Raw genomic sequence first — 22,233 nt, forward strand, 5'->3', positions numbered from 1 at the left:
GTTATTACACATTTAAACCAGAAGAAACACTAAATAGACAAAATAAAACACTTAACCGATCAATACCGCTATATACGGGAGCTCTCTTCTTCGACGTGGCAAAAGCGTTCGACCAAATCTGGCACAACGGTTTGTTTTTGAAGCTATTTGATCGGGATTTCTTGTCGAACCGCTTTTTTCGATTTTGAGGGGAGGGAACCCGCTTCTCCCCGCGATCGCTCACGACTGAAGTCCCGCAGGGCTCCGTCCTCTCGCCGCTTCTATTTAATTTAGTTTATTCGTCAACGATATTGCCCGGTCGCCGCCAACCTTACGAGTTAGCTTTATTCGCCGACGACACGGCTGTTTGCTATTCGAGTAGAAACAAGTCCCTAATCGCGAGGAAACGCGTCGTTCCGAAAACGGTGCATAGACATCAACCCAGCAAAAAGCACTGCGGTGCTATTTCAAAGGGGAAATTCCACGCAGATTTCCTCCCGAGTTAGGAGGAATCTCACACCCCCGATCACCCTCTTCGGCCAACTCATACCCAGGGCCAAGAAGGTCAATCACCTGGCTGTCACCCTGGATGCATCCATGACATTTCGCCCACATATAAAATCAGTCCGCAACCGTGCCGCGTTTATTCTCGGCAGGCTCTACCCCATTGTCTGTAAACGGAGTAAAATGTCCCTTCGGAAAAAGGTGACACTTTAGAAAACTTGCTTATAGCCTGTCATGACTTACGCGACTGTGGTGTTCGCTCACGATCTTTTTGCAGATTAGCCGCCGGAGCTCCGTGATTCGTGAGGAACGTCGACTTACAAGACGACCTCATGCTCGACCTATTGCTGAGATGGATGGACGAATTCACAGCTCACCTGGTGTTAAGTGTTTACTGGAGCCCATAGACATCTACAAAGTAAATGTGCCACTTACCTTGAGACAAAAGTTCTAAGGTCTCAGTATAGTTACAACGGCTATCCCACCCTTCAAACCTTCACCCTTCACAGCAGAAATAGGCGGGGTGGTGGTACCTACCTTGCGGACTCACAAGAGGTCCTACCACCAGTAAATGAATCAAATAGAATAATTATAATTACGGTTACCTTTGTTGATAAACGTAATTTAAGACATGTTTTTGATCAGTACAATTGTAGGGCAACCGCTGATTCATCGCTAATATCAACGGTCTAGTATAGTGTGCATGTGTATCGAATGCAATGAAGACCATAGTTTATAAGCAGTGATTGGCAAAACGCGGCTCGCGAGCCACTTGCGGTTCTTCCGTGAAATATTTAGTTCCAGCAAGGAATATTACAGTCTTACCTTGAAAAGAAGAGTACCTATTTTTGAAACATAAGGCCATAATGTGTTAAAAAATGGCCCTAAATTTTGAAATTTAGAAAATTTCAATTGTGTCTTATCCATAGATGGCTCTTTTGGTTGACAAAATTGCCGACCGTTGGTTTATAGCATTAACACAGTTGACGAGGTAGCAAATAGTTGTATACCCATGTTGAAGAATCGACCTATACGATAATACATGTTTTAGATTGAACCAGGCTTTTATAAATAAAACAACAGGCTTTTCTGCTTAATATTATCCTTATTGTTATGTTTCAGGTTTTTTGTTTTTTTTTCTGTTACTCATTATATACTTGTTTTTTTTTCGTTAAACAAATTATGCAAAATGTTTTTCAACATTTCGTGTTTCCAATTTCAAATTATATTTTCACACGACAGAATATATTTTCATTTAACTTATTCAAGATACCGACGATTCGATTTTAATTTCTGGATAAATTATTATTTCGTAATTTCATAAAGAACTACTAATAATATGAATATCATTCTGGGCTCTGCTTGTGTATCATAAAGTGATAAGTCTGATTCAAAAGGCACTTACTTAGTGTTTTTATGTATTGAAATTTGCCTAGAATATAAGAAAACTCGACACTATTTTACTTCATTTTGTACGTTATATTACTTGTTAAACTATGTATTGATCATGAGAACTCTTTTAGAACTCTGTATATACTTTCGTTTCTTGTTCGAACGGAGCTCACAATAAATAATTAAATGGTAGAAATACTTAGCAGACACGTTGACAGTGTTAGAATGTAGTTCTTCGATACGGACCAATGTATTTCATCAATATATCCGGAAGTACATAACTTAAATGTATAATAAATAAAGTGAATTTCAAAAAAACATCAAAACGTCTATATTGCTGACAGAATACATAAACTCTGAGCCGCTGTATAAATCGAGTTTAGATTTACGTTTTGATATGAAGTGTTATAAAGTTATAATACTTATTTCACTTGCGTATTTTCTTGATCGTCACTTTAAATAACATTACTTTCTTGAGATTACTAGGACAAAGTTAGAAAACAGAATACACAGCACTGCGGGAAAGACGATACACATTAATTAAAAAACTAAAAATAATAACTCGTTGGGAAATGATAAGTTAATTAAGGATTATTTCTCATTAATTTATCTAATGAGGTACTCGAGGTACATATTTCCCAAAATCACACAGAACCTATTCACTGCGTAATCGCATCGCTACATTTAACTCTTTAGGCTAGGCATCTAGAACACAAGATGTAAGGAACTTATCAGTTACACACTTTTTATAATGTCACAAGCCTGATAATTTCCAATATTACAACTTATTTATTATATTACTTAAAACTAACAGTTTTTTTTGCTTCCATTGATCTTATACAATAAATAAAATCAACTTCTAAATAAAACCAATCGTTGACAATACAACATTAGAATCTTGATAAAAATTTACAAATTCACGCGATTTTTTATTTAAAAAAAAAAAAAAGATATTTCTTACCTACACAACACGTAAAAGTTAATTCAAATGCAGAGACACACTGCGGTGTTTTTGTTTGGACACACCAATGTTAGACATAGATAGCTACATAGGCGATCACATTACTGTCTTATGACGTCACTCGACAGTGGATTACGGAATAGTGAGCGTTATCGTCCTGGGTGTAAGTTCGGGCGGTGTCACACTGTCGCGCTATGCTACAGTTAGATATACGCGAGCCACTTCACTAATGGGTTAACGAGGGCCATGGCCGGGGGGGCGGACCCCACTACCACACTCAGTACGGGGAGTAGTACGAGCCGCGCTTGAAGACTCTGCAATAAAGCCACGCGGTTAATTCGCTGAACTATCTCGCTAGCAGTTCATATTGCATCCACTGATTTATATTTCGAAGCCATTCATAAAACATTCACTTCCGTATTAATTTCTTAATGTTAAATGTGAAAATTTGAAACATGGTATAAATTTCTTTTTGTAATATTATAATAAAATAGAAAAATAGATACATTCGGGCATGCATGAATAGCGTGTATGCCCAGGCATGTAGTCATTCTTTTGCCGAAAAATTTGTCTGGAACTGTCAACCTTACCTCTTTCACACAAACCACCACCCAAGTTGTTTTTTTTTTCATTAATCGTAGCTAAGCGATTCAAACTCAAAACACCCGCAGTAATTACGATATTTCATGTCTACGTGCCTGTTTCTACAAAATAATAAAAGGAAGAGGTAGCACTAAAAATGCAAATTACAATTATAAACTTTATTGTAAACATGTACTTAAATATAAAAATATGTACTCAAATTAAACAACCAGTTGCGGCGCAAATAAATATTTTCGCTAATGTAAAACAAAACATTTTGCAAGCCACTGTATTACGAAATTAAAAAGAATCGCATGCTAAAATAAATTGAGCATGCTGTCGGGAATAAAAAAAAAATACAATTCAGTTGGTAAGCTTCTCAGAAGAAAAAAAATTACAATTCAATTTGACGTTTTTGTTTGTAGCAGCGATTTCACCACTTTGCTACTTGCAACAGAATCCCAATTAAACTGACATTTTCATTTCATTTTCATTTCATACATATATATTTATGTACATCACCAAACTTGACATTATAATATAGTAACAATTTTTTTCTCTTTAGTTAAAAATAAGTACGTTTACATGACACCTCGAATCCACCAAGGTCTCGAACGCTGAACGATATGTTTAACACAGTGAGAACCAAAGGTACGCGCGTCCATTGGCCCGCGCCGAACGCACCGCACGCAACGGATTTTATTTTGCTTTCCTGCGTCCACTATCCGCGCCGCCCGCATCGAACGCCGGCAGGGGGTCGGCAATGCGGCGCCCCCGATCGATTTTAATGCGCCCTCGCCGGACTAATGTAAATGTATGATAGCCAGAGCGATTTACTTATTTTTGTCAAACAGCGATATACAGCAAGTAATCAGTTGAGTTTAGGATTGTGCATACATTAGCAGTTTGCTAACCTTGAGCGTATCTAATAACACGCACCTATTTTTTGTTAGTGTGTGATCGTATTTCGAATAGACCACGCGCAGACCGTACATTTAAAACTAACAAGTAATCCGAAATAATTCTTTACTTCCAATACCGAACTAAGCTTAATGACTCATATTTAGATAATTGTTTAAGGACCGGGAACTCCAAATATATCCCCAATTATAAGAAATTAGCTAAAAATATGGACACTCAAGTTTCACACTGAATTATGTGTATCATTATGTATGACACCAACAAAATAAAGTTATAAAAAATCTGTTTTTTTAATGCCTATTTATACCTGTTGATTATCTGTAAAATATGCGCCTTCGGTGATTTTCAAATTTAGTATTGCGCCCTTAAGGACAAACAGGTTGCCGACCCCTGAACGCCGGCATTTATGAGCAAAGACTACAAAATAAAATCCGTTGCGTGCGGTGCGTCCGGCGCTGGTCAATGGACGCGTACCTCAAGATGACGTCTGTTGCAAGAGGGGCGCGGTGTGCGTGTGCGGGGGGGTGCGGTCGCGCGCGCGTTGTTCAGTAGGGAACGTACCTGCCGCGTCGCGGGGGCCGGAAGCCCGTGTAGTAGGGCGCGAGGCCGCCGCGGTAGCCGCGCCCGCGCCCGCGCATCGTGCGCGGCGGGCGGTTTGTAGACGACAGGCCCGGCTTGTTCGTACGCTTCGGCATCACCTGACAACGTTCATAATCTGCTAATTAAAACACTTCGCACCGACTGTCTTCACATTAAACGTTTTAATACTGAGCTTATTTTCACATATTTTGCTAAAATTGCTAAGGGATTTTTGAATTGAATAATAAAAAATAAAATAAAAAAAATGTTAACAATTTACAGCACAACAATTTCAAATGGTTATTATCAACGTTAAATGTTATATAATGTAAAAACGTCATTATGCATGCGCACACTAAGATGCGTCCGTACAGGTGCATACCTAAAACCCTAAATATACCCTATAAAATACCTTATAATGAATCCAATCAATACCACCCAATAAACCTTATGATCAAACAATAGTCGGTATTACGACGCTCACACTTTATGCGCATTACGCTCGACTAGAGAGTCGACCTATCGACGGTTCACACTCAAAGTTATTATGAGATTGACAAATTGTCACTTTAATTATCATTAAACTACTTCCGACGTTCAGGTTACTTTACATGGTCATCGAGGACAAATTTTTGTCATTTTCAATATCACATACTCCAAACATGTATAGCATGTGAATGAATATGTCTCTTAGAAATAGATTCATTCTCAGTATCTTCAGATTCTGCTTGTCCAGAGTCTACTATGTATTCCGGCGCTTTAGTAACAGAAATCGACATAATTACTTATGTGCGCCATGATTGCCATGAAGAACACCTACATAACAGTCAAAGTATTAATCTGTAGAATATGAAAAAAGCTTGATACCTTTGGATAATATAAGGAGAGTTCTAGTTCATTTTTTAGTTAAAATCACAAAATATACCTTTATTTGCCTTCCTCTAAATAATGATTCATCCATAGCCATTGCAGTCTGGACACTATCCTTGTCGCCAAATTCGATGTAGGCAAAACCTTTTGGGTGGCCATCATACTTATTGCATAATATTGTAACCCTGAAAATAAACAATACAAAATGTATCTTTGTCATTTATTAATGTAACAATATTTTTTTTTTGAGGATATCAGAATTATCAACCCCAATTCAGCAATATAACAAAATGCTAGTAACTGTATTGATCAACACCAAAGTTTAACAGTAAAATTCCATGAACTTTAGAAGCCAGGCCAGGCTTTGCGATTATAGGTTCAGTATCAGTACAAGTCAATTAATAAAAAAACGAATCCACACCTGGCTGTTCCAGAGAAACCCAACTCAGCAACAGCCTATGACAATTCATTAAAAAATAATGTTTCTTAATTACCTACTATGTTTCTGATGACAATGGATTATAAAATAAATTAGCAATTTTCTAATTTGAAAAAAAAAAAAATTCTTTTGCCACCTATGTTGGTAGCCTCAAAGGGCTATGGTTACACCAGCTTCGCCGAACAGGGAATTGATTGGAGATTTGCGCACTAGAAACAAAAACAAATTACCTGTTAATAGATCCACAACCATGAAAGTGCTGCTCCAGCTCCTCAGCCGTGGCTCCATAATCAACATTACCAACATATACTGATCTATTGTCTGCTTCTATTTTTTCTTCGATAGACATGTTTAATGGACTGGCTGTGGAACCAAAATGAGGATTTCAATACTTTTAACTTACTTCATTGCATTTATTGATATTTAGTTTATTTTTAATAACATTAGAGTACAGAATGTGTACATTGTCTGTCTCGATTACGCTTCGCTGTGATACGCGAAATATTATCTGTAATACACAATTTGTTGAAATTACTCGCGTCCTAGGTACGTATAATACGTACATACATTGATAATACTAGAAAGTCGTCGTGGCCTAACGGATAAGACGTCCGATGTATTCGTGTTGAGCGATGCACCGGTGTTCGAATCTCAGGCGGGTACCAATTTTTCTAATGAAATACGTACTCAACAAATGTTCACAATTGACTTCCACGGTGAAGGAATAACATCGTGTAATAAAAATCAAACCCGCAAAATTATAATTTACGTAATTACTGGTAGTAGGACCTCTTGTGAGTCGCGCGGGTGGGTACCACCACCCTGCCTGTTTCTGCCGTGAAGCAGTAACGCGTTTCGGTTTGAAGGGTAGGGCAGCCGTTGTAACTATACTTGAGACCTTAGAACTTATATCTCAAGGTGGGTGGCGCATTTACGTTGTGGATGTCTATGGGTTCCAGTAACCAACCAGGTGGGCTGTGAGCTCGTCCACCCATTTAAGCAATAAGGAAAAAAAAACAAAAAAAAAGTTCTTGCAAATGTCAAAACAAAATACTCTCTTAAAAATACCATATTCAGTCATTCCAAGGTTACAAAATAAAACAACTTGTGTTGACTGTGCAAATGTTATGCGGTTTTTAGAAATTCCGCTGATCAGTTTTATACGCAAAATTAGGTCAAAATGACCGGATCCGAAACAAATTGCAAATTTTTGTTCCTATTTTGATTTTAATTATGGTTCATTAAGAAAACGATACATATTTCGTTGTTCTTTAAAGGGATTAATTTTGATGAAACTTTTTTATGTTTAGCACACACTATCCTATTTAGTCTACTAGGCTATTCAAAGTATGCCGCCCCTACCGATCTTTATTAGATACCCCAGTTTACAATAATATTAATTGTATTTCTTTTATTAAAACGAACTTAGGTAGGAACGACGGTCATATCACTCGTACGCGCCGCAATAACGAGACAATGGAAATTGTCTTTAAATTTCTGTAGATATTTAAAAAAATCAATGGTCGCCATTTGATATTTTAGGCCTTGATTAGATTTAAAAAAAATGGTATTGTGGTGCTAGTTTCTCGATTACAATAAAATCTCATTTTTTTTCTCAGAATTGTGCATTATTCAAAAACACTTGATACGGTCAATAACAAGAACATCAATAAAATTGTGCTCAAGATTTTTTTTTGTGACCTGGCTCACGTTGGTCTATACTAAAAATAGTCTGCTTGCCTGTTAGTTTCCGAAGAATACTTACTTAGTCCTGGTGGGCTTCCCATACTCATTTGCTTGTCAACTTCAGTCTGCATTTGTTTCAGTTTCTCAGCTTCTTCTTCCATCTCCCGCACTCGGGCCTTGATAGCTGCAAGGTCAGGAGCTTCTCCTCCGGCCGCTTCATCTCCGCCCTTTAAGACAATAGGGTCTAATAAAATATAACATAATAAATTTTTTTACATATCAAGTGTAAGTAAGTGATTCCCAAGATCGAAGCCAGATTGAGCCAGAACACACAAGTTTATTTATTTATTTTAATGTTGTTTTCTGCCATATACTCAAGTTAAAGATAGCAACTGACTAGTATCATTCATTGTTACACTTTACAATGTGCATGCTCTTGTATGACTGGGTAGAATCACAAGGACCAACTAATGAACCTGATTTTGACAATTATTATTTTGATGTTGACTGTATGAAAATTTTATAAATTAAGTTTACTATTATAAGAAATTAAAGTTTTCCAGAATCTATTTTCATATTAATAATAAATAATGTCCATGACATAAAATCACACTCCAAATGACCACCACAGGAGGAAGTTTTTATTTGAAATTTGATTTATTGATTAAAACGAAAAAGAAAATTAATTGTAAACTTTGCATGAAAAATTAGGGATCAAAGAACACTTTGAGAGGTAGTTATAATGAAAATTCTATTGAAATTCTATGCAATATAGTTAATACAACAAACATTCAATTCTTAATTTTATGTACATCTAATTAATTGCTATTTTAAAACCAACAACATAAAACTATTATAACAAAATATAAAATCATGCTAACCAATTTCGTGAGTTATTTTTACAGTAACAAACAATATATAAACAAATAGGTAGATCACACGAGACAAGATAATACAACTGCTACACAGGAATGTAATGGTTACTTTTTGAAGTATAAAACAACATAATAATGTTACTACATTGTTTAAAAACACTACGCACACTACCAACTGTATAATAAGTGCTTAAAGTGAAATAAATTAATAATGTAATTCAATTCACTTTTCAAAATTTAGGTTGATTTTTTTGTTTCAATATTGATATTTAGAATACAAAAAACCATTGTCAATTTTTTAGTGATAGCAATTAAGCTAGTCAATAACATAATATTACTTCTTGTTCTTATATGCTCAAGAAAATGTTTTAGCAAACAGAGGAAAAAATGGTACCAACTATTTCGTTTTGGCCCAAAGTTATAGATATTTCAATGAAAATATGTGTTAATGTAATGTAATGTCTTGATTAATCAATCAGCAAAAAAAAAAAAACTTTCATTTCTATAAATTATAGACTTTGAATACCATAACAATAATCATGTCATTTTTTAATACTAATTAAAATATTGACAATACATATCAAAGAAAGCTGAGAACTATTTATTCTACTGAACAGACATACTACATTGCAATTATCATTTGGTCCGACAAGCCATGCAGTAGTATGAAATAGGAAATAAACTTTTGATTTTTCTGTTTTCCAAACATGCAGAACTAAAAGTTCTTTAAAGAAATAAAATACATTGTCTATCTTGCAATATTTTACTCGGCTTAGAAAATGTGAACCATGCCAAGTTTTATTTTTGTGTAAGGCATAGTTGAACTTTTATTCCATTTACAATCACAATCGGTACACTATGTATTTTTATATAGAAATATAGTTTCCATGAAAAAAGTTCACAGAATAATGATTCCAAAATTGATTTAGAACATTCTTACAAAATTTACTAATATTCCAGTATTAGATTACATTTAAAATGGTATTTTTTCCAATTTACATATGTATTTCAAAAACATCAAAAACACAAGAGTAGGGCTATAAAATGCTGCTGGATAAATGGATATTTTGAAGTAGTTTTACACAGCATGCATAACATTGCTATGTATAACAAACATGCTGAAAACACAACTACATTAAAAATTACATTAGCCAACATAAATACAGATTTCTCAAAATTATTGATTATCTCACATTTAACATTTAAGTTATATAAATTGAAGCAAGATACCTTATATACTGGTCTTGATATCCAACCGTGTTACATTTAACAATTAATATGAGTTTTAATAAATTTCATATATGAAGTTGTAGTAGTGCTTATTAAGTGATTTATTTGTGGTCTTAAATAGACAGAAATCCAATATTAGTAATTTAATAGGTGACACTATTCACGGTTATTTTGGTAATGATGCGATATAAGTTCTGTGATAATTGTGAAGACTAACAACCAAGTAAACAGGTTCATATTGAACAAACACATGAAAAATGAAGCAATAGTGGGGTCTATGTATGTCGAGATTCGTGGTGTTTTAACTGTTTATAGTTAAAAACATAATTAAGGAATATTTAAAACAATATCACTTACTCCGAGACTATTGTCAGTCATATTCATTGAGCCGTTAGTTCCTTCCAAATGATTGTTATCAATCGAGTCTAAAAAATCATCATTTTCTGCCATTTCCACCGAGCGTCGAAATCATGAATTATATATTTCGAGATCACTTTACTTCTCTGAAACTAAAACCCTAAGTGTATAACCGAAATCGTATACAGTAACGCATATTTCCTTCATCGTAAATAAATTGCCATAGTAGCAAAGTATCTGACGTACCGGTAACCAAATCCACTATGAAATCGTTGACCTACTCAGGTAATACAGTTCATAACAACAAATAGGACAGTTTTCAAATTACAGTCAGTATTCGAATTACATAAAATCACAATTTGATGCAAGATATTTACGGATTCATCCTAAAATGCTAATGTATAGCTATTCGGTTAGATCCAAACATTAAACAATTTGCATGAAATGTCATTAGACAGTATGTCAAATATCATTGTTTGCTTGATTCGTTTATTAGATTGACAACGAAAACATAGCACATACGGCCAGCTTTCTAGAAAATGACGAAAACCATTCCTTTTGTCAAGTGTGAAAAATGAAATCGAAATTACTATAAAAATATAATTAATTATGAAATGAAACAAAACGAGGTAAAATAAGATATTCTAAGATAACCTCTCAGTAAAAGCATGCTAATTTACCGAGTTCAATGGAGTTTCAAGAAAAAACCCTAGTTTTTTTTTCCACCTATGCTGATGGCCTTGAGAGGCTAGTTCAACTCACGGAGCTCAAGTCAAGGAGTGTTGCTAACACTGCCCCTAGTAAGAGCAGTGCTTCGCGGAATCTACCACCGGATTGGAAACGCAAGCCACTGAGAAGATCTGGCAAGAAACTCAGTTGGCTGTGTCTTTGGGCTAAGTTACTGGCTGAGCTCTTCGTTACAAGCGAGGGGTTCGACGAGGACGGTGCTTGTAGTACCTAAGAGCACCGTTAATGGATCGGGAGGATCAGTAATGACGTGAAACCCTAGTACTCTCTCGAAAATGCTCTCGTTATTTAAAAAGTTATACACAATCTTAGATAGTACAAGTTTTAAGCAATTTACGAACTTAGTATTGGCCCTAGTATTCATTGCTGCGAAGGTTTTGGCACAGTTTTACGACCGGCTGCCTATCTGACGTCAACCCTCTTTGGGAACGCTTTTGTTGGTAGATTGCCCGCTACCAGTCGGGTAAGGCGCTGTATATTTGCGCTTAAATCCTTCTGTCGCCTTTTACGACACTCCTGGGAAGATAAGCTGGCGGAACTATTCTTAGTGGGATCCGCACGGGGCAGTGTGAAAGCAGTGTGACGAGGAAGTGTGAAAGTAGTCCCGGTAATTAACAAATTAAAGAGCAGACAGTTAGCGTGCCATGGACATGTGATACGTAGAGAGAAGATCCATTTGACTAGGAGATGTATGGAAATGGTAGTACAAGATAGAGGGGGAAGAGTAACGGTTGAGATGACAGCGATAGAAGAGAATGGAATAGAAAAATTCGCTGTGCTGAGTGAAGTTGTGTGATTTGTTTTATTTTGTCTATTCTGAAGGGTTTCTTCAGGTTTAGATGTGTAATAACGGTGGCTTATTAACTGTTTAGTATCAGTGAAAGTGCACAAATTTAGGAAAATGAAGCCAAGCCGCTGAACATAACGTCTCGGGGTCCTCCAAAAAGTCCACTGAAAAAGTCTCAGTAAATGACCACTATTTTACTGAGATTATCTTTCATACTATTGAGAGAGTTCATATAGAGTCCCTTATTTATTTCGCCGTAAAGTCGTGTTTTATGTAATTAACACCACAGTTGAAACAATAGAAACTTTATTGTTGTAGCGGCATAAACAATTCTAAGTTATTATATTATATTAGTTATTAGACACATTATAAAATATTTTTACATTTTAAATTTTCGGCGGTAATAAGGTCCCGAGTCACAGACTACATTCTGTTTCCCACCTCTCGTGCGTTCCGGCTTACGCATCACAAAAAGGTGCGTACTTAAACGCCACACTATATCGTCTCATCTCATTTCACGTCATATTATCATTTTTCATAAAAATAAGAATAAAAATTAAAATAAGACATGATTTAAGGGTCTTAGTTACTAGGTCATAAAATCCCTTAAAAAACTTTCATAATATTTATATTATTTTTTTTTTAAATAATAATTAATAGAATAGGTATGTACATTTTTTAAGGGATTTTATGACCTGGTAACTAAGACTTTTAAGTCACATCTAATTTGATTTATATTTCTTATTTTTATGAAAAATGATAATATGGAGTGAAATGAAATAAAATGAAGATGATTAATTTGAGACCTTAATCAACTGGGATGAAATTAAATGAAATAAGATGAGATGAGATGATATGGGATGAAATATAATCTTAGTAAAATGATGGTCATTTATTGAGATTTTTTCAGTGGACTTTGTGGAGGATTTCGAGAAGTTACGTCCAATGGCTTTGTTTTATTTTCCCACATTTGTGCACTTTCACAGATATACAGTTAATAAACCACATACATAAACAGTTAATAAACCACCGTTATTACACATTTAAACCTGAAGAAACACTAAATAGACAAAATAAAACAAATCACACAACTTCACTCCTCCCGTTTCCGCCAAAAGTCCCCTAGATAGGTACACTAGTAACATAGCATAGATTTTTTTTTTTGTACAATTTTTCCTTATTAGGAAAGACAAGGGGATCTAAGCCCAAACAGCCGTTATAGCATAGATTATACACGATAGTATGTACCTACACTGTAATGAAATTAAAACAGCTCTCGCTTAATTGAGCTTTCTATTTTGTAGTTTTGACTTTATTAAATTTACTAATGGTTACTATACCAAATTGGTGCAAAATCATCATTTCGGTAAAACTATTTCCACAATACAATATCGGTGTACCAACTTGTAACAAACCAACAAAATAACCATTATTGAAATCTGCGTCCTTATAGCGTTAAAAACAAAACAAAATGGAATGTTTATTGTTTATTTTATTATGTTTGTACTTGAATTCGATGTGCTTAAAATTACCAATATACAAATTTTAAATTTAGCTATCTTAGATGTGTACAATATAAACTTAAATTAATGGTACTACATACGTTTTATCTTGTACACATATTTTTATGTATTTACTTACTGTGAATGGAATGAAATAAGTACATTATTGTATTAAATCTCGCAACTTGTTTTGCCCCTTGTGAAAGGCCTTCTCCAAGTCACAGAGTCCTTTTTCATTTTACATTGTTGTCAAAAAGCTATCTGTAAATACAGCCAATCAATGGAAAAAAGTAAAATAAGGAAGATAAGTTTACTGTTTCTGTACAAATCTTGTCTTGCAATTGTACAGATTGATTCCCCTCAATGGTCATGAAAATGTTGAAGCTTATGTCTGAATTGTACATTCTTCGCGTTCACAGATCATCTATTCGGTTACAATTATTTTAACATATAAATACATATATCATTTTATTAATGGAATAAAGAAAAGAAAATCCAAGAAAGTTTTAAATAAAATTGAAGATTCATACTCTTCATTTGCTGTACTATGGACACTAACATAGTTTTACATGATTTTCCAGGTAATAGTGAGTATCAGCTGGATCCACACTATATATTTGAGTTGGAAACTATCGAATATTGTGAAATAATGCCGCTCACAGCTGACGTTGCTGCACAACAAGTACAGGTGTGAAGGATCAAGTGTGAAGTGATGATTTACTTAATTTTTTATCATCATTTATAGATGTACAGATTGTAAGGAAACTATTAACAATTGAGCATAACTATTTGCTTATAATTCATACCTATGTAACCAGCAATGGGCCTTATGAGAAGGCTCAATGTCACCCAAAGAGCAATGGAGAGGGCTGTGCTCAGAGTTTCCCTGCAAGATCGAATCAGAAATGAAGAGATTTGCTGAATAACCATGGTAACTAACATAGCCCAAAAGTGGCAGTTGGCAGGGCACATTGCTCGTAAAACGGATGGCCGCTGGAGCCAAAAAGTTCTTGGGTTCGACCGTGTACTGGAAGATGTAGTGTGAGTAGGCCTCCCACAAGATGGATCGACGATCTATTGAGGTTCGTGAGGATCTGCTGATTGCAGGCAGCGCAGGACCGGTTTTTGTGGCGAGGCTTGGGGGAGGCCTATGTCCAGCAGTGGATGCCTGTGGGCCGAAAATATAAGAAGAGAAAGAAGATGTGACCAGCCAATAGTATTCAATGTACCTTTAACAAAACCAACTAATATCATATTGTTTTTGTACACAGGAAAGATTGAGGTCATTACACAGATTGATTTATGATATAGAAGCGGAGAGGTCTCGCAATGAACAGTGCATAGATGCCATACTTAGAGCTGAAAAATCTACAGGATCTCCTTCGAGTGCTGATGATTCATCAGGATCTTCCCAACAAGTGATTATAAGATTCTTAACATTCAAATTGTTCAATACATTCATATAATGCAATAAAGTTCAATCATGTAATCTAAAATTTATAAAAGTACTTAGCTTCCATAACTTGAATACTTTTGTTGCGCCTATCTTCTTAAATTGTTTTTCAATTATTCTCACTAGGTTACACTTTATTATACAAAATCTGTATATCATCAAAATCAATTAATTAATAAAAGTTTTTTTTTAATTTTTTTATTGCTTAGATGGGTGGACGAGCTCACAGCCCACCTGGTGTTAAGTGGTTACTGGAGCCCATAATAATCTACAACGTAAATGCGCCACCCACCTTGAGATATAAGTTCTAAGGTCTCAGTATAGTTACAACGGCTACTCCACCCTTCGAACCGAAACGCATTACTGCTTCACGGCGGAAATAGGCGGGGTGGTGGTACCTACCCGTGCGGACTCCCAAGAGGTCCTACCAACAGTGATTACGCAAATTATAATTCTGCGGGTTTGATTTTTATTACACGATGTTATTCCTTCACCGTGGAAGTCAATCGTGAACATTTGTTGAGTACGTATTTCATTAGAAAAATTGGTACCCGCCTGAGATTCGAACACGAATGCACCGGACGTCTTATCCCTTAGTCCACGACGACTTCATAGACATAAGCTAATCGACACCACCACCACCACCCCAACAAACAAGAACTACTACTACTCATAGTATCTAATGAAGAAATGTTGATTGTTTTAACACGCCAATGGTTATTAAAATATTTTTGTTTAACAGGTTTCGCAGCTTAAAAGTTTATATAAATCAGGTTTAACAGCTGCCGAGCAAGAAGAAAGACTACTTAGAGCTGCACTGTCAAGGATTTACGAAATACGTGCAATTAAAAATGAACGCCGAATTCAGGTATCATATTTATTGATGAATATAGGTTTGGTCCTGTAATATCTCATAGGCCTGTTCACATGCTATGACCAGCGTAATATGCCAGTGGCAGGCAGCGACAGTCAACAAGTACATGGAAAAATGTTATAGTTTCTTTTATTACGGCTTATGTTACCTATTTATGGTTTCTCATATTAGCTTAATACAAGGTGGGACATGCGTTCAACTGCCTAGATTAGTTTGTAAAGACAATCACATATGAGTATCTTCAATGTCTGAAGTTAATTGATGTAGACAATTATACGTTAATTATTTTTTGTAAAAGATCACTAGGTCAAATTATAACACACTAGCGACCCGCCCTCGCTTCGCTAAGGAAACTGTAATTTATTATTGATTTCTCCACTATTTAACGGATGTTATTATATAAATAAACCTTCCTCTTCAATCACTATTAAAAAAAAAACGCATCAAAATCCATTGCGTAGTTTTAAAGATTTAAGCATACATAGGGATATAGGGACAGAAAGCGACTTTGTTTTATACTATGTAGTGAAGACATGAATATTATGTTCAGTTTCTCGGTTCTCTCTGTGTTTTATACCGAATGTTTCATGGGGAATGCTCTGAGTCATTCGAGTTATTCAAGATGATCCCCTCATCTCCTTTTTATCATCGCACCTCCCGCCATCGGATCAGATTTTATCTGGAACCGCTCCGTTCATCGACAGTGCGTTTCCAAAGATCTTTTTTGCCAAATACCATCCGGCTTTGGAATGAACTCCCCTCCACGGTGTTTTCCGAGCGCTATGATATGTCCTTCTTCAAACGAGGCTTGCGGAGAGTACTTAATGGTAGGCAGCGGCTTGGCTCTGCCCCTGGAATTGCTGACGTCCATGAGCGACGGTGACCACTTACCATCAGGTGGGCCGTATGCTCGTCTGCCTACAAAGGCAATTAAAAAAAAAGTGTGTGTGTGTGTGTGCAAGTCACACACGGTAGAAGCTAAACTTATAAATAAGATATAGATATACTGACTATACAGGAGCATACATATGGACAATGCTTAGTAAACGATAGACGAAGATTCGCACAAAGAGGAGACCGAGAACGTCTAATATGTTATCTCATTCTCTCGCCGACTGAATCCTATACATTTATGTGTTTGTGTCTCTATGGACTTATTTTTTCGTTTCATCGACTTTGAAATCACAACGACTCTAAAGAAGTTTCACTTCAATAAAAAAAAAGTTTAGTTTTGAATCTGTAACGTAGAGTCGTTTCGTTGCGGCAGGCTCGTCACGCGGGTAACAAGGAGACGATCGGTTGCGGGGCGCTGATGAAGCTGCTCCTGAGTGCCGCGCAAACGTTGCCTCTGCACGTGGGGCGCGCGGGGGAGCGGGCGCCGCCGCTGTGCGGAGCGGTGCCGGCCGACGCGGGGCACGTCGCCCGACCCGGGGACGCCGTCGCCGCGCTCGTGCGGGTCTCCGATAACGAGGACAACTGGATATTGGCCGAGGTGCGTGTAAACAAACTGCCAATACACTTTGGCAGCACGCAAACGTTTTGAGTGAACGTTATGGTTATGCACCTTAGGCTTGTTGGAAAGATCGATGTTTTTGAGCGATATTTAATACTTCGATATATCGATGTATTGATATAAAATTCCAAGTATCGAAGAGGTATAAAAATCGATATTTTTTTCAGACCAATAAACATAATTTTTATGTTGTAAGATGAAAAATCCTAAAAAGGAATAACTTTTATTTTATTATCTTTTTAACAAATTATGTTTTATGTATTTTTTGTTTTTAGTCGACTCGATTAGCTGTTTCATAATTTGGTTTTTAAGTTTCTTAAAATTAAGTTTTATAAAATATGTTAATAGTTGTTCTTGATTTATTATAAATTATGTCTATTGATGATGTCCCTAGTGGTAAACGTAGGTAGACGTTCCAACTGCATACAAATTTGAGTTAACTGTTACGCTATCGAGAACGTTAAAAAACTCGCACTGAGCACATCGATGTATTTTTCGTAATTGATAATTTAAATTAATTTTTCTTCTTAAACAGGAACTGATCAGTATTGCTTTCGTACAGGTGGTGAGCTGGTTGCCCGCTCAGGGGAAATACGAAGTGGACGACATCGACGAAGAGCAGAAGAATCGTCACGTGCTGAGCAAGCGCCGCGTCGTGCCGCTGCCGCTGATGCGAGCCGACCCTCGGACCGACGAACACGCTCTCTTCCCTAAAGGTAGGCAGCGGCTTGGTTCTGCCCCTGGCATTGCTAAAGTCCATGGGCGACGGTAACCACTCACCATCAGGTGGGCCGTGCGCTCGTCTGCCTACAAGGGCAATAAAAAAAATAAAAAAAGGTGACACGAATATGTTTTTTTTAAAAGGATTTTATGACCTGGTAACTAAGACCTTTAGTCAAGTCTTATTTTAATTCATATTTATATGAAATGAAATGAAATGAAGTTGATTAATTTGAGACATTAATCAACTGAGATGAAATTAAATGAAATGAGATGAGATGGGATCAAATATAATCTCAGTAAAATGGTGGTAATTTACTGAGACTTTTTCAATGGACTATTTGTGGGATCCCGAGAAGTTACGTCCAGCGGCTTTGTTTTATTTTTCTAGATTTGTGCACTTTCACATATACTAAACAGTTATTAATAAACCACCGTTACTGCACATTTAAACCTGAAGAAACATTAAGTAGACAAAATAAAACAAATCACACAACTTCTATCCTCACGTTCCCGCCATAAAGTCCACATAAATATGAAAATTATTAAAAGAAAACAAAAAATTGCTCGTCGGGGTGAACGACCTCATGGCGCACCTAGTATAAAAGCTGTTCCATTTTTAACGCAGTAGGCTGGTACAATACACACACTGCTACTCATTCTCGGGTGTACCTATACCTTAGTTGACTTTTCGAACAGCCTCTGGAAGAGATAGGGTGGTGCTATTCAAATAGCCAATACGTTTTCCGAGAGCTTTTTTTTTAAATCTTACAATGATTCGACTTAATTTTTTGTTTCTCGTTGACCTAGCGTTCGGCTCTCGCTCTAAGTAGAATTATATTTGGCGTTCGAGATTCGAGATGTCATGTTTCTTGTATGTATCAGATTTATCGACATATAAAAAACATCTAAACTCGATACTGTTGAGTACTATTGGGGTGAGTTGACCTTTGTCTTAATGTAAGTAGTTTACTATTATAATAAAAAGTAATCTGAGTATAATTCCTATCCAAATAAATTGTTATTTATTTGTGTAAATATAAAGAACTAGCTGTACCCGTCTGCTTCGCTGGGCATTTAAAATTAACATTATTATTTCTCACCCCCACAAAGATTCTCATCATTAAGCCCCTGCAACTGGTGTAGGGAGTCCAACACTCATAAAAATATTAGCCTATCCATTAATTACATGTATTTTCTACATGGATACCAAGTTTCAAGTCGTCAAAACCACTGTACATTTATATATTAGTATAGATAAAATGATTTCAAAGGTGCGGTGGTGATGGCGCTATACCCGCAGACCACGTGCTTCTATCGCGCCGTAGTCAACCGGCTGCCCGCGAGCGCTGCTGACCCCTATGAAGTGTTGTTCGAGGTAAAAATTTATAATATTATTACAATTCTATATAATATACTAATTAACTAGTTGACCCGGCAAAAGTTCTTTTGCCATATATTTTTTCTAGGAAAAATAAATAAAGTAGATACCGACTGCAGCGCCATCTGCCAGGCTGATTTGCGAATATAAACCATCCAAGGCGTGAACCAAACGCATACAAAAAATTCATTTCAAAAATTCAAATTGGTCGAGCCCTTTAGGAGTTCAGTACACACGTAGAGTAGAATTATATATATGAAGATGTTTGAAGTCGTGGCCTAAAGGATGAGACGTTTAGTGCATTTGTATCTAGCGATGCATCGGTGTTCGAATCCCACAGACGGGTACCAATTTTTTTAATGAAATATGTACTTAACAAATGTTCGTGATTGACTTACACGGTGAAGGAATAACATCGTGTAATAAAAATCAAACGCGCAAAATTATAAATTGCGTAATTACTGGTGGTAGCACCTCACGTGAGTCCGCACGGGTAGGTATCACCACCCCGCCTATTTCTGCCGTGAAGCAGTAATGCGTTTCGGCTTGAAGGTTGGGGCAGCCGTTGTTACTATACTGAGACCTTAGAACAGAGTTCCCCAAAGTTTTTTGTGTCGTAGACCCTTTGCCATGTTTTTCCGTGTTGGGTAGACCCCCTACTTACCTGATATTGCTTTTCTGTAAATTTCTAACTGTAGTAAAGTTTAGTGTTAAAAACTTAAAGTAAAACACATGTTAATTTATACATTTATTAATTGAATTTAAATTAAAACTACTCAAAACAAAATTTTGTATCTGGTAAAATATACGTAACATAAAATAAACTATAAATAAAATAACATAAGCAATAAGTAAATATTTTTAGTGAGAAGGATGAACCTGATGCTTTAATAATAAATTATCAACATTTGGCGTCAATTTTGTAAGGGTTAATCTTAAATCTCCGCGGCTAATGATGTCTTGATATTATAAGATAGTATGATGTAAGTAAATAGGTACTATCAGGGTATGTGTTGAGATCCAGTATCGTGGACCCCCAAATTTTATTTCGCTGACGTAGACCCCTTGCATGTTGTCATAGACCCTTAGGGGTCGATATAGACCACTTTGGGAATCACTGCCTTAGAACTTATATCTCAAGGCGGGTGGTGCATTTACGTTGTAAATGTCTATGGGCTACAGTGACCACTTAACACCAGGTGGCTGTGAGCTCGTCCACCCATTTAAGTGATAAAAAAAAAATATATTTTTTTACTATGGCAAGCCCGCCAAACTATATTCCTATAAGGCCTTGTTTCCAATTACATCCAGTATAATTAAAAAATAATAATTTGGTTCTCTCCTTTTGCCTGTAGGATTCGTCGTACGCGGACGGCTACTCGCCCCCAGAGCGCGTGGCACAGCGCTACGTCATCGCCATCAAGGAGGGCAAAGGCCGTGCCACCTGATGCCGCCCGCACCGCCCGCCCGCCGCCGCGTCCGCCTCCGCCTCCGCTACCGCTACCGCTACCTAGTCACCTCGGCCGACACCCACGCGTCATGCGTACTGTTGTTCTATATTACACAAGCTGAATCGAAGACAAATTTTCTTTCGCATTTTAAAATTATGATCATAATACATAGCTGAATTTGAAATTTAAAGGCTGATTTACATAAGGATTCTCGAATATTGAGAACATCAAGAAACATTAATCTCTACGAATTACACGAAGCGACAGGCTTAACTCGCCTTTCAGTGACCAGTTGAAGAATGCTAGAAGCACGCCGCTTGTGTGTAATTCAGCCTTTATGAAGTGTAGTCTTTCGTTAGAAATTTTGTCGAGTGTGTCAGAGAATTTGTTGGATGTCAATTTTGGCTTTAATGTGGTGATCGGTTAGTAATCGTTGTGGTGCGATGTGATTTGCGGATTTAGTGGACCGGACCAGTGTGTATAGACGATGACAAAAATAATTTAGTGAAAGGTTTAGTGCTTGTTCACAATAGACGCCAACGAGAGATAGTAAGAGAGACCTAAGTGTTGCATGTTTAATTTAAAAAAAATTAAATGGTACATAAATAATATTTAGATTGTAGACATATAGTCCTTAGATAAGCCATATGGCAGATTTATAGAACAAAAACTTGCTGTATATAAATCATAAGATTTATTAAAATGAAATAAGTTATTGTGTTAACTGTAACATTTAGTTAATGCAGCTAATTTAAGAATGACGAAAAATGCACGAATTTAGGGTTTACGTATTCTAATTTTATCCACTTAGGACACTAAGAACAGTTCGCGTTTGTTCGAAATGTCCATACGGATGAGATGTCCAGGACTAAATTTATATTACATTACAGATTTAAAACCAAACACGTTAGTTATTTAATCATAAATATTATTATTTCGATTATTTAAAATAAAACAACGTTAACGAATTAAATCTTCGCATCCGTTACGTTTTTTTATGAATCATTATAGAAATTACTAGATTTAAAGTTGTTGACCCTTTCGCTGTGACAGGCCTCGCTGCAGTGTTGCGTAGGACGAGCATACGGCGCATATGATAAGTAATTACCGTCGCCCATGGGCATCAGAAATGCCAGGGGCAGAGCTAAGCCCCTGCCTACCGGTTTAGATAAGTTTTATAAGAAACTAGCCGTACTCCGCTGAGTTTGTTTCGCCGGTTCTTCTCAGGACTGTGGCTTTTTTTGGAACCGGTGGTAGAGTTAACATTGTTATTTGTATTTTGACATTCAACAAGTGTGTCATACTGACATCTAAGTTGAAATAAATGATTTTGAATTTGACTCGGCCGCTTTGCTGGGCATTTAAAATTAACATTATTATTTATTGTCATTATAATTAGGGAGTCCAACACTCATATAAATATTAGCATA

General features: G+C 36.4%; 2 protein-coding genes across 6 annotated transcripts; one reads left to right on the forward strand and one right to left on the reverse strand.

Moving 5' to 3' along the window:
* Window positions 1-1,568: 1,568 nt before the first annotated feature.
* Window positions 1,569-10,877, reverse strand: Pabp2 (poly(A) binding protein nuclear 1). Of its 3 annotated transcripts, none has more exons than XM_028169568.2 (7): window positions 10,622-10,877; window positions 10,376-10,527; window positions 7,993-8,140; window positions 6,458-6,590; window positions 5,844-5,973; window positions 4,901-5,037; window positions 1,569-3,150 (listed from the first exon to the last, which is right to left on the reverse strand). In XM_028169568.2, exons 2-7 carry the CDS (start codon window positions 10,466-10,468, stop codon window positions 3,114-3,116), a joined length of 678 nt encoding a protein of 225 aa, XP_028025369.1. In that variant the 5' UTR covers window positions 10,469-10,527; window positions 10,622-10,877; the 3' UTR covers window positions 1,569-3,113. The 3 variants fall into 3 exon arrangements, with proteins under 3 accessions (XP_028025369.1, XP_089591688.1, XP_089591687.1); XM_089735562.1 differs by having other exon boundaries at window positions 10,753-10,860; XM_089735561.1 differs by having other exon boundaries at window positions 10,376-10,535; window positions 10,622-10,831.
* Window positions 10,878-13,141: 2,264 nt separating this feature from the next.
* Window positions 13,142-22,084, forward strand: Sgf29 (SAGA-associated factor 29). 3 transcript variants are annotated; one of them, XM_089735565.1, is made up of 8 exons: window positions 13,142-13,275; window positions 13,993-14,099; window positions 14,683-14,829; window positions 15,607-15,732; window positions 17,006-17,230; window positions 17,814-17,967; window positions 19,246-19,349; window positions 20,708-22,084. In XM_089735565.1, exons 2-8 carry the CDS (start codon window positions 14,061-14,063, stop codon window positions 20,798-20,800), a joined length of 888 nt encoding a protein of 295 aa, XP_089591691.1. In that variant the 5' UTR covers window positions 13,142-13,275; window positions 13,993-14,060; the 3' UTR covers window positions 20,801-22,084. The 3 variants fall into 3 exon arrangements, with proteins under 3 accessions (XP_089591691.1, XP_089591690.1, XP_089591692.1); XM_089735564.1 differs by having other exon boundaries at window positions 13,170-13,303; XM_089735566.1 differs by lacking the exon at window positions 14,683-14,829 and having other exon boundaries at window positions 13,170-13,303; window positions 20,708-21,706.
* Window positions 22,085-22,233: the final 149 nt, after the last annotated feature.

The sequence above is a fragment of the Bombyx mandarina genome, chromosome 19 (assembly GCF_030267445.1).
Source record: "Bombyx mandarina strain Sakado chromosome 19, ASM3026744v2".
In the NCBI taxonomy this organism is placed as follows: domain Eukaryota; kingdom Metazoa; phylum Arthropoda; class Insecta; order Lepidoptera; family Bombycidae; genus Bombyx; species Bombyx mandarina.

Bases quoted from the DNA above. Each gene is read 5' to 3' on its own strand.
- Sgf29 (XM_089735564.1), top strand. From the start codon at position 13,237: ATGGTTACTATACCAAATTGGTGCAAAATCATCATTTCGGTAAAACTA. The intron at 13,304-13,992 runs GTGTACCAACTT...ATGATTTTCCAG, and splicing joins ATTTCCACAATACAATATCG to GTAATAGTGAGTATCAGCTG. The intron at 17,968-19,245 runs GTAGGCAGCGGC...ATGATTTCAAAG, and splicing joins ACACGCTCTCTTCCCTAAAG to GTGCGGTGGTGATGGCGCTA.
- Pabp2 (XM_028169568.2), bottom strand. From the start codon at position 10,468: ATGGCAGAAAATGATGATTTTTTAGACTCGATTGATAACAATCATTTG. The intron at 6,591-7,992 runs GTAAGTATTCTT...TTGGTTCCACAG, and splicing joins GGGAAGCCCACCAGGACTAA to CCAGTCCATTAAACATGTCT. The intron at 5,038-5,843 runs GTATATTTTGTG...GAACGTTGTCAG, and splicing joins TTAGAGGAAGGCAAATAAAG to GTGATGCCGAAGCGTACGAA.